An 11688-nucleotide genomic window follows, 5' to 3' on the forward strand; every position below is an offset into this window, starting at 1 on the left:
TTCCCTGCCCAGAGCTCTGCTCTGGCTCCAATCACCCGCTGCCTCTTTCTTTGCACCCAAGTGTTTGAGTCAGGACCTGCTCCGTGCTTCATAAGCAGCGTGCCTGGAGATCCTAGACAAATAAAGCAATTGAGCAAATATGTGTCATTACCTACAGCCGCCAGCAGCACAACCTCGTCATCTCTGGATCTGTGGGTCCCAGATTCCCAGACCCCAGTAACAGCTAAGTGCTTGTTTAGTCTTCTAGCAGGTAGGGAGAAGCACCAGCACCATTAAATCTCCTCGAACAGCTGTGAGCTCCTGTAGCAACCCTGGGGCAGGGAGCCGGAGGAACTCTTCCTTTTGCTGAAGCCAGCGGCAACGCTCCTGCTGAGTTCAGGCTTCGGGGTTTCCCGTGTCAGTGTACACACGGCACAGCGGCTCTTTCCCAGCCCGCAGTAACAATCATTTTCACTGCCTGGCATTCTTCACTGCAAGACCCCATCAGAGCACGTCCTGCGGGATATGTCCTCCTCTTCCACGAGCAGCTCTGTGGCCTGAGCCCTCGCCCCAGCCCCACGCTGGCCGCCTGCCTCTCCACCAGCTCCACTCCATTGCAGCTCCCAGCGACTGGCTGCTCCTCACCACTGCTCCCTGGAGAAGCTCTCCTGTCCGCGGCATCTCTCCTGAGCGTGGGGAGAGCTGTGCTACTCAGCAGCACAGTGGCAGGGCTCTGGCTGCTGAAAGCAAGGTCGGTCCCCGCTGTGGGAAAGCCTCATCCTGCTGCCATATGTGGGAATACAGCATCCAGCCTCCCCTACAGCTGGGCTGGCTTTTCCCATCTGGGGGGAATTGCTGTTTACACGGAGATAGGAAGCGTTATCCCTCCTACATGAAGTTTCTAGCCCTTCCTGTGGGCTGGGCAGGACCGCATGATACAAACCTCTAATAAAAATAAGGTTAAAAATAAGTGTCATCCCTGTAACCAGAACATCTAGAAAGTCTGCAGCTACCAGCGTGTAAACTTCAAACGCAAAGGCACACAAAGAAAAATCTTCAATGCCTCTCTAACAAAGCTGGCCACAAAATCCTCTTTTTCCTAGAAAACAGGATACGCCTGCTACAGCCTAATCTGAAGTGACGAGGCCTCCCCAAACCACCCTCCTAAGCATATATACTTTTATCAGGAGAAACGCTGCTCCCGGGGGTGGCTGCCAGCAGAGCCCCCCCTCCACTCCAGGTCCAGAGCTGTTCCTTCTCTCGTGGGTAAGGAGGGTAAGGGATTATCATCTCTGCCCCCGGGCAGGGGAGATGCAGAGGAAGGGTTTTGCCTGCGATCACAAGGCAGGAGCGTACCAGAGCCCAGCAATGGCGCTTCCAGCTCTGCCGCAACCTTCGCACGCAATGCTAGCAATTACTTACTCCTGCAGCAACGTTTGCCTGGGAGCAAACAGTGCAGAGTGTGGTGGGGGAGAGGAAGGGACGTCAAACTGCAGGAGAAGCTGAAATCCTGGTCTCAAAGGTCTCATTTATATCAGCCTCCCCTGGGAACAGAACTAACCCCTGCAAAGTTTCAGCTGGGCAATCTCCATCGCACCAGCAAGCCGGGAGGAGTTGCAGCATCCCTCAGCCCGTGTGGAGAGATGTTCTCCCGAGTCTACACAGCCCAAGGCAGACACTGCAGATGGGCAGAACACACAGAAGCGGGTGGGCTCAGCACCAGCCAGGGCGAAAGGCGTCTGGGTTTTACCCCCAGCTCATTGACACACTCTTACCTTTCCCAGGCCTTTCTCAGGCCAGCAAGTGCAGGAAATGCTTCCCCACTTCAGGAAGGTTCTCCAAGGCTGACCTCAGAGTGACTGCAAAGGGCTTTGAGAGCTTGGGGTAGGAAGTGGCATCAGAGAACAGGACAGTGACACCCCAGGATTTGATCTCTTGGGAAGATGTAAGAAGGACCCTTCCCCAGGTAACACTCTCCAAGTGCTGAGGAAGCTTTTCAAGTTTCACAGGTGAAATGAAGCTGAAAAATGCATCTGAAGTAGGGCACATTGCCCCTCTGGTTCATTCTGGAGTGCACCATTTTTAATACCCTATTTCCCTCGTGTGTATGTGTGTGTGTGTGTCCCCTCCATTGCTTTTTTGCTGCTGTTTTTACTCCAGTATTTGTGGTGACCAAGCCTGCGTATCTGTAACTCCGAACTGCCGTCCTCAGCTCTGAAGAGTCGATCAGCAACACGTTCTGCATGACAATGGCCTGGCAGGGACACCCTCGGGGCCGATGGCTGCCAGGGGACACGGGCCACCTGCACCAGGCAGGGGCAGCCCTGGGGGTTCTGCCCAGGGCACTTGGGACCATCCTCTGCCTGGCATCCCTGTAACTAATCCAGACCGTCACCCTGCAACCTTCTCTTTTATTTGAGCATAGCCTTTTCAGAAATGAGCGCTGGCAGAACCAAGCCCGCCTGCCAGTGCAGAACCACCAGTGCCATACCAGGGTTCGTGGCACTTGCATGCCACACTGCAGCCAAACCAGCATCCCAGGAGCTGACTGCCAAATTTCCTCGTGATTGTTTGAACAGGGTGTTTTGAGCACGTACCTCAACTTAAACACTTCTTCTTCGATCCCATCACTCAACTTTCTCCAAGAATTTGGTTTGCTGCCTGGGAAATTGTTTAACGACGTTGGCTTCTGCCTACTGCTGTACCTCCTGCATGCTCACACAAGTAGGCATGCGTGCAGAGACCATCCTTAATTAGCTCCTAGAGCATCACCCCAGAAAGACGTAGGGAACTAAAGATCAGTCACAGGCTGCTCCTGCATGGCTAATTCCGGCTTACAAACCAGACAGAAAATTGCCTCTCTCCTTGTTTCAGTTTTTTGGCCACACAGTACAGGTGAATGAATTTTGGTGGTTATGAAAATGTCCAATAATTAACTGCAATTATTAATTTACACTTAGGAAAATTTACATAAGGCTGTATGCAACATTTTAAAGCCAGAGAGGAATGTTGGTGTTCACACGCACTGGCATCCGGTGCTACCCAGTCCATACATCTCCCTGAATGAGTTTTAGTTCACTATTTTTGAAAGACAAGCATATCCTGTGGTTTAAAAATGCCAATGTGGCCAGTTCACCACAGAACCTGATAAATTGTTCCAACGTGAAAAATCTGCACCTCGTTTTAAGGTGTCCTAAATATTTAGGGTCAAATCCTGCAGGCACGCCCGCATGCAATTTTTTCACCTCAACAATCCTATTCAATCGAGGTACACAGTTCCACCCTGTCTATATGAGACAGAAAATCTCCCAGCTGGGCTGGGAGGTAGAGGGAGAAGGAAAAGAAGTGTGAGTGCTATTTCCAGCCAGACCACCAGTAACTATCTCCTAACTCCTCATCATTAGTGGTACTTCGCTGCTTAACTCCTTGTTTATAAACCACTACTGGGATATCTTCACAATGAAAGGCCCTATAAAATTTCCTACCCTCTCATGCTCTCATTTGCAATTGAAAGTGTCAGTAATAAAACAGAAGCCTTGTGGGCTGCTGCAGTTTTACCTTCCACAAAGGCTTTTATACACTGTCCGCCTGCGCGGCAGCCAGTGAACACCTTCCCAGATAAAACGGATCAGGATCAGACACATTCACACTGATAGTGGAATAACTGGTGGAGAGCTTATTTTCCTGCTCTTGGAAAGCTGCGAGATAGCAGCTTAAGGCAAGGGAGTCTTTAAGGATGGGATCAGCTCCATTGTCCTCTCCGGGAATACATCCAGTTTTAATATTTCCTGGATCGAGGCCTTCCTCCCGAGCACAAACAGAAACAAGAGCAGGTAACAGAGGGTGAGAAGGTCATTTTACAACTCACCTGCCTTCCTAGACCTTTCTGAATCAAGGAGACCTCCTGCTTATGGGTTATGGCGAGAATCGGGTCAAAATCTCCCTGTGAAACCCTGACCCCTTTGACATCTAGGCACCCCCTCCCTGGCAGTGTTCAAGGCCAGGCTGGATGGGGCTTTGAGCAACCTGGTCTAGTGGAAGGCGTCCCTGCCCATGGCGGGGGGGTTGGAACTAGATGATCTTTAAGGTCCCTTCCAACCCAAACCGTTCTATGATTCTATGATTCTGCCCGTGGGCTGGCGCAGCCCCGGGCTGCCTCTTCCTTACCTGACACCCGTCCATCCCATGGACACCCATCCATCCCACAGAGCCCAGCCTTGGGACATGGGCTGCTCTGCCCGGGCCACCATCACCGTGAGCCTGTGCCGGGTGCAGCACCGGGCAGTGCTGGGAGCAGCAGCTGGAGGGGGAAAATCATACCTGACTTTTGGGTCCTAGGTGGAATTTTCAGGGGAAAAAAACCCATTCACTCTACAAACTATGGTTTTTAAGCCATTTATTTGAGGTTTTTGTACAGAAAACCAACTTAGACTATTCCGCTGTCAGCCAGACCTCCACCCCGCAGGTGAAGTTTAAGCCTCTGCACACTGAGGGTACCCGCAGCTCTCTCCCTTTTTGCCACGCTTACCAGGAACCGCGGGTTTTACTTTCCATGGAAGCGATCAAGTGCACAAAACTAACACGCGACTAGACATCTCTGGGACGGAGACCTTGGCAGAATGAAAGCATCTATGGGCACAAACACGCACAGACAGATACACAGGTACCGCAGCTCTGATTCGGGGGTTCCACCGCCCCGGTTTTGGGTAGGAAAGCGAAAGCCTGTCCGAAACCTTCCCGTCCAAAGGAACGGTTCCGTAGGGCCGGCGAACGGCACACCGGGTCGTGCCGGGTGGGGTGGGGGGGGTCAGCCCGGCCGTGCTCCCCGCGGCCCGCGGAGGCGCAGCCGAGGGACCGCGGGTCCTCGGCCCCCCCCCCCCCCCCCCGCTCCCACCGGGCCGCCGGGGAGCCGGGGCCGGCGGCGGTGCGGAAAGTGCGGCCGCCAATGCTCAGGCTGAAGGCGGGCGCCGGCGCCGGGAGCGGGCGGGGCGGGCGGAGCCGCGGCCGCCGCCATGGGGCTGCTCAACTTCACCCGGGAGCCGGTGCCGGAGGCGGTGAGCGGCGACATGCACAACCTCAACCAGCTCAGCGCCCAGGTGAGGGCCGGGGGAAGGGCGGGATCCCGCGGGGCCGACGACTCCGGGGCAGCCGCAGCCGGCCGGGGAGAGCCGCCGGTCGGGGCGCCGGGCCCGGCTGGCCCCGCTACCGGCCCCGGTCAAGGCCTCCAGGCCCCGGTGGCAGGGCTCCCAGCCGGGTCTCAGCCCGCTCCCAAGGGGAACCGCGTTTTCTGGTGCCGGGGCGGGGTTGCGGCCTCTCGGGAGCCGGCTGGGCTCGCGGTTGAAGTTGCCAGAAGAGTCGCGGCTCGTTTAGCCCCAGCTTGCCAGGGCCGCGGGTGACAGCCCGGTGCCGCCTCCGTCACAGGGGCGAGGGCAGGAGGGGATGAGCCGCTGCAGCAGCAGAGCAGCCAGCCGTACCCAGGTCACGGCCAGCGCTGGTGCCAGGGCTGGAGCTGGCGGGGGGGGGGATGCTCTGCCCTACAGGCAGGCTCTCCAGCCCTGCCAGCTGCGCGCTCAGAACACTGAAGGCAGCAACTAGACCTTTAACCAGGTCTCTTCTTTTCCCGAGTTAGTCTGGTTACCCCATGGGGTTTGTGAAACATGAGAGGAGATGTTTGCATCTTTTCCCACTCGCAGTTTTTGGATTACGCAGGCTAGAACAGCAGCTTCTGATTAGCCACGAGTCACAAAAGCCCTGTGCGGTGCCAGCTACCAGCTGCACAAACCCTTTGAGAGTCTCCGAGAAGCATCCGTGAGCAAATCCTATCCAGAGGCATCTCGTAATGCCGAGGACGGGGGTATCTTACCAGCACAGGAGGTCAAACTCTGGGACCAATGTACTGCAGGCAGGTGGAGCTGCCTCAAGGTGATATATCACCACCTAGTCGTGGTGGTGATGGGGGTGGCAGGGTGCCGAGAAGTGAAGCGAGTTGATGCCAGACTCCGTGACACTGTCCTGTTTCTTCACAGCAATTCTCGGCGCTGACTGAAGTGCTCTTCCGCTTTCTAACAGAGCCCAAGGAGGTAAGGCACGTGCAGAACATCGAGAAGTGTGTGAATGCAGTTCTCTGGCGAGAAACCTGCAGAGGTAAGATTGTGTCGTTGCTTTTTCTCTTGAGCAGGTGGAAAGGTTTCTGACTCAGCTCTCAGACTTTGCCACCATGAATAAAATCAGCTTGGGCCCCCTGAAAAACATTGTCAAAAGTATTCTTCTGGTACCTAATGGTAAGTGATACATTTGCATATGCTGCCCTGAGGCCAAACTATTTGGTCCATTCCTGCATGCTGCTAAAGTATGTCTTCAGAAATGCGGTGCGCTTCCTTTGCACAATAAGTGCTAATGGTAACTAATAAATGGCTTAGCATTCAAGAATGAAAAATTCTCTTATTGAAATATCCCTGTTTGGTGACTCGGGCTTTGTATTCTTTGTACCCTGCCTGCACATGCATTTCACAGGCTTAGCTAAACTCACTTAAATATCTATGCATTAAATGCAAGCACAACACTGTGGCAGTGCTTGGTTTAACTTGTACCTGTAAATCCAGACCAGCACAGCCTTGTGTTGGCACTAAATCTTTGTAGGAACTTCCACCCAAGTGACCTGGTACTGCAATTCCTACAAGCACTGTTTGAGACAGGTCAGACAGTGTACACACCCCTCTAGAGTGAATGGGCTGGAAACCGGTGTGGTTCTAGGCCACGTAAAGGAGACATCTGTCCTTGCAGTCTTGGTTTAGGAAAACACACACATGTCCAGCAGTTTCTCATTCATAAATAGTGGGGAAGAAGGGCAGGGGCATTCCCCTTGAATACCCCAGACTCCAGCACTTTATGAGATTACTCTGATGTTGTGGCTGCCGTTTGACATGATAATGCATCAAACACCTCCACTACACGTTCATCCCATTGATCCTTGTTGTTATTAATAGTCCCTTGCTATTATCCTTCAGTCCTGGTTCCCCATAGCTTTCTTCACAGCAGTGAAGCCATGCACAACCATTTCCTACATTTGGTCTAAACTCATTCTACTATCTCAAGCCATTTCTTCTCTCCAGGAGTAGCAGTGAATAATTTCCTTTCCGACAGCTGTCTTGGGGGTATTTAATGTGGAATCGGCATTATTGTCCCTTCTCGATTCTGGCCTAGGTGCACTCAGTCCCATCGTTCCCATTTGTGCGCACTGGCTCCAATCCCACTGTAACTTTCCGTTAGCTCTGGGATGCCACAGACAGTATCGGAAGAGATTCCAGCAGATAACTTTGCCTATGTGCTACACAGACGGAAAGCCACGTGGGACTGGCAGTCTCTTTGAATTTATGAGATTCCTGCTCTTAGCTTCAGAGAACAGAATCCTTGTAAACTTCCATGTGCTGCCTGTGCCCCAGAACAAAGGAGGCAGGCACAGCAGGGGAAAGTGTTATATGCACACGTTCACACCCATAATCCAAAACACAGCAGGTAGGTCAAATTAGTAGCCTGCCAGCCTTAACAGTTCTCCTTTAACAAGCAAAGCTTCTATAGGAGAGAAAGCAGCAACTTCAAAACACAACCGCTGCTGCCGTTTCCATGGATACCTGCAATGAAATCTCTCCCTCTCTCTCAGGCACTCCCAGAGCCCTGACTTTTAAAGCACTGGGCATCTGCACCGGCAGGCACAACTGTATTTCCTATCTTGAGGAGCTGTGGTTTGTTTCAAAATGCAGTCCAAGAACAGAGGCTTTCTATCGCAGGGTCTCCGTCCCTGCGTTTATTTGACTCAGTAAAGATCGGTTTGACTCAGTAAAAAGTGATTTTTCTTCTTTGCATTGTTTATTCAGGTGCCCTGAAGAGGAATTTGTCTTCTGAGCAAGTCAGAGCAGATTTTATTGCTCTAGGTAGGTCACCTGACTTTCACTAAATAAAAGATAATTAATATTTATCACATATAGTAATCTCATGTTTTCTCCCACAGGCCTCAGTGAAGAGAAAGCCAGTTATTTTGCAGAACAGGTATTGATATATTTTTGCTTGTTTCTAAGCTAACAAAATGACAGTCTTTGAGTGGGAACTTGTAAAACCCCGCTGTGATACTGAGATGTCTACGCACTTTGGGTATTTTCTTCAAAACCAACTCAGAATTTTGAACTGAAGATCCTCAGATAACTGATAAGGAGCACTTTGTCTGATGGTACTTCTGGTTTGCCATGGCCTTTACCTCATCAGTTTAGTGATTACTGCACTTCTGTGTGGCTTTCATTTGATTGTTTTTCTGCTTTGCATGCTTTGAGCCCTGAGGTCATGCAGCTACAGGAACACATGACTTTTTGCGCAGATATTGTTACACTGAACGAGTGTTAAAACAAAAACAGTGAGTTTCGTTTACAGAAGTGACAAGGCAGATGGAAATCCTAGCAGGACTCAAAACATCTTTGAAAACCCTCCCAACCACGTTTGTTTGCCCCTTTGCACTCCTCCACTTTTGGGCTTCTGCTGTCAGTCTGCCTCATTTCTGACTTTTGTTGAAATTACAGGTAACATAAATAGAGGCCTCTCTGAATTGATTGCTCGTGTGTCTTTTGCTCTTGCAGTGGAAGGTGAATTCCCCCACCCTAACACGCCTGGCTGTTGGTCAGACGCTGATGATTAACCAGCTGATAGATATGGAGTGGAAGTTTGGAGGTAGTAGAGCTAAAACATAAACTGAATGGGTTGGGAAACCCAACAGCAGCTCTCAGCTAAATAACTTTTAATTTTACAATTTAGCTAACAGATTATCTCCTTTCTTTCTGACTCACAGTGACTGCTGGGAGCAGTGAACTGGAAAAAGTGGGAAGTATCTTCTTACAGGTAAATCTCCTACATCAGAGAGAGTTCAGGTTGTAGTGCAGTTAAGGAACAAGCTGCGACCAGGCATGTGGGAAGTGCTGGCTCTGAGAGGAACTAGAGGAAAGCTAGAGCTCATAGGAACAAGCTCTGCAACAGTGCATCTGCTTCAGTCTTCTGAGTGCGACTGCCAGCAGATAGCAGACATACTGCTATTTGTTTCTCTTCTGAAGACATCACGTATCACAGAAGTGTAGCCCACTCTGAAAAGCTGTTCAAAAAGCTCAATCTAGCAAAGGTCACACTGTCTTGGGGAAGGAGAAATGTGATCATTTATAAGGACTTCCAGAGATCCTCCCAATGCTTAAGGAATCTATTCCTACAGTGACACTTCCCGAAAAGCCTGTCAAAGATGTGTGTGCTTTGCAGCAGTCTGCAGGTCAAACTCACAGCAGACTCCTCTACTTCTGTTTTTTCATGGCGCTTAGAATACAGGTCTCTCTGAATTAAAATACCTCTGCTTTTTCTTCCCCCAAGCTGAAGCTGGTGATTAAAAAAGGGAGCCAAATGGAAAACGTATATGTAGGTAAGTTAACAGTTCTGGAGAATAAGTAAGCATTTGAGTATGTGAACACCCAGAGCTCCCGGGTGTTGCTGGAGGTGGGGGAGTTTTGGGTGCAGACCCAGCAGGGGTCACTGCGAGAGCATCGCTGGGGGATGCTGCGGCTGCTCCTGCCCTGGCCTCCCCCCCGCCGCAGTCACTCTGGAAGTATTTAGGAACGCTGACTGTTGGGCAGCCTTCGCATCTTTGCATAAGTAAATATAGATATGCCGTGGAGCCGTGGAAAGCAGTCAGAGCAGCATGGCAGACGAAGAATGTAAACAATTCCCAAGCGTCGGTTCCTGTTAGGAGGATCCTAGCCCGGAACCCCGCGCAGCCCAGCTAGCGTAACGAAACAGCTGCCGAGAGTTACAGTGTCTAATCCTGCCTAGCTTAGGCAAACACGAGTTGCTCTGTGGTAGCACCAGAACGGCTTTGCCGATGTTGGAAGTGTAACCTGAAATCTAAGACTTGATGCCTCTCTTTTTTTTCCTGCAGAGTTAACTTTGCCCCAGTTCTACAGTTTTCTGCATGAAATGGAACGGGTCAAAACCAGTCTGGAAAGCTTCAGCTAAAACTGTACAGGCCTGAATCGACATCTGTCCAGGATGTTTAATTTCTCCTTGTGGGCCTGCAGATCTGCTCTTTCCCAGCTGACTCTAACACCCTGATAAGAGAAGACAAGGCTGTGTAACAGGCAGTGGTGCCATGGCCCAGAAGGACCCATCAATCCTTCAGAACCTGAAACTTTGGCAAGTGCGTCAAAGCAGCTATAAGTCCGCTCATCTCTTTTTTTATACTATTATGAGAAATTGTGGTCAGAAATGTGTGGATACTTGTATTAAAATAGCAAATAAATAAACCCATTCCCATCCTGCTGCATTTGTATTTGATTTTGTGAGAAAAAGAGAAACAGAAGCAAAGAATCATTTTCAAACTTGGAAGAATTAAGCAGAGAGGACAAGGGAAGCAAGGAGAGCATCTAACCTGGTGAATCACTTAGGGCTTACTTTCAAGCCTCTCACTTCTCTTGTATGGAGAAATGGATTGATTACATCCTTTCCAATCATGCCTCATTATGGAAAAGTATCTCAGTGGTGATGATTTTAAATCTTAAACAACCAAACATCTGCCTCCATGCACAGGGAGAAAAACATCTCGGGGGGTGACTAGATAAATCTAGTTTGTGCATGCTGGGCTCTAGCGAGCAGCTCTTTAATCGGCAGTTTGTGTGACATTGCACAGTTAGATCCAGCCCTTTTCCTGGTGGACATATGTCCAAACCCCATGAAGTGCCATTAGCTCAACATCGGGAAGCGAAGGGGTGCCCCTGACCTGACACGGGGGCAACGGAAGATGTTATGTTCGCCGAGGTTCCTCCCGTGTCCAGACCATTTAATTGTCCAGTGCCTCTTGGCAGCCCGAGCTCGCTGTAGCCTCCTCCCATGGCAAAAAGCTGAACGAAGCTCCCTCTTACAATGCCGGGATTTCCCGAGGCACCTCCGTGTCCCTGATGCACTTGGTGGTTGCTGTGGAGGGAATAAACTGCAGCAGCGGGGAAGATACCAGTAAGATACTCTCCATTTCCGGCCTACACTTGACGTAATTCACTGTCCTGTGGCATCCTGCAAGTCCGCTGTGGGACAAGCAGCGCTGCGGTCCCCTGCACGCGCATCTGCTTCCAGTTAAAGCCACGCACAAAAAGACAGTTTCTGTGAGAAAGGTGTCGCAAAGCTCCCTGCAACTCACAGCTCTACCCGCAGGTTTTCAGCTTGCGGAAAACCCGGCATTTTTCTGCACTGCATTTCATGCGGTCCTGCATGAGTGACTAGAACCGGTAACGAGTATAGGCTGAACCATGTGTTTGGGAAACAGCTCGGGGAATCCTGCTGGCAAACCTGGGGACAGTACTTGCATATTTATTTTCCCACTTATCAGGCCATTCACAAGCATTTCAAGCTCTGTCACATGATTATGGTAAAAATTATAAATAAATAAATAAATAAATAGTCTGAAATAGTGCCCTGCAAAATATTCCATCTCCTTTTGGGTGGCAGGAAAAGCTATTTCAGGAAGGAAGAAAAGGTCCGAAGGGCTGCTTTCTCAAGACAAAAGGAGGTTTTTTGCTTTACGTTTTCTGCCGCCTGTTCCTGTTATTTCTCCTCGCCCTCCCCAGTGCCAGGGCGGCACCACTCAACCCTCTCCGGTTACAGCGGGAGGTGGACCGCGGCGATGCCGCAGAAGATGCC

The 11688-nt window shown here is 50.8% G+C and overlaps 1 protein-coding gene across 1 annotated transcript; it reads left to right on the plus strand.

Moving 5' to 3' along the window:
- Positions 1-4935: 4935 nt before the first annotated feature.
- Positions 4936-10319, plus strand: COMMD7 (COMM domain containing 7). The gene is made up of 9 exons (XM_052783342.1): positions 4936-5075; positions 6006-6059; positions 6158-6260; positions 7854-7910; positions 7988-8025; positions 8604-8694; positions 8813-8862; positions 9376-9424; positions 9938-10319. Exons 1-9 carry the CDS (start codon positions 4992-4994, stop codon positions 10012-10014), a joined length of 603 nt encoding a protein of 200 aa, XP_052639302.1. The 5' UTR covers positions 4936-4991; the 3' UTR covers positions 10015-10319.
- Positions 10320-11688: the final 1369 nt, after the last annotated feature.

Source organism: Harpia harpyja, chromosome 1 (assembly GCF_026419915.1).
Source record: "Harpia harpyja isolate bHarHar1 chromosome 1, bHarHar1 primary haplotype, whole genome shotgun sequence".
Lineage (NCBI taxonomy): Eukaryota > Metazoa > Chordata > Aves > Accipitriformes > Accipitridae > Harpia > Harpia harpyja.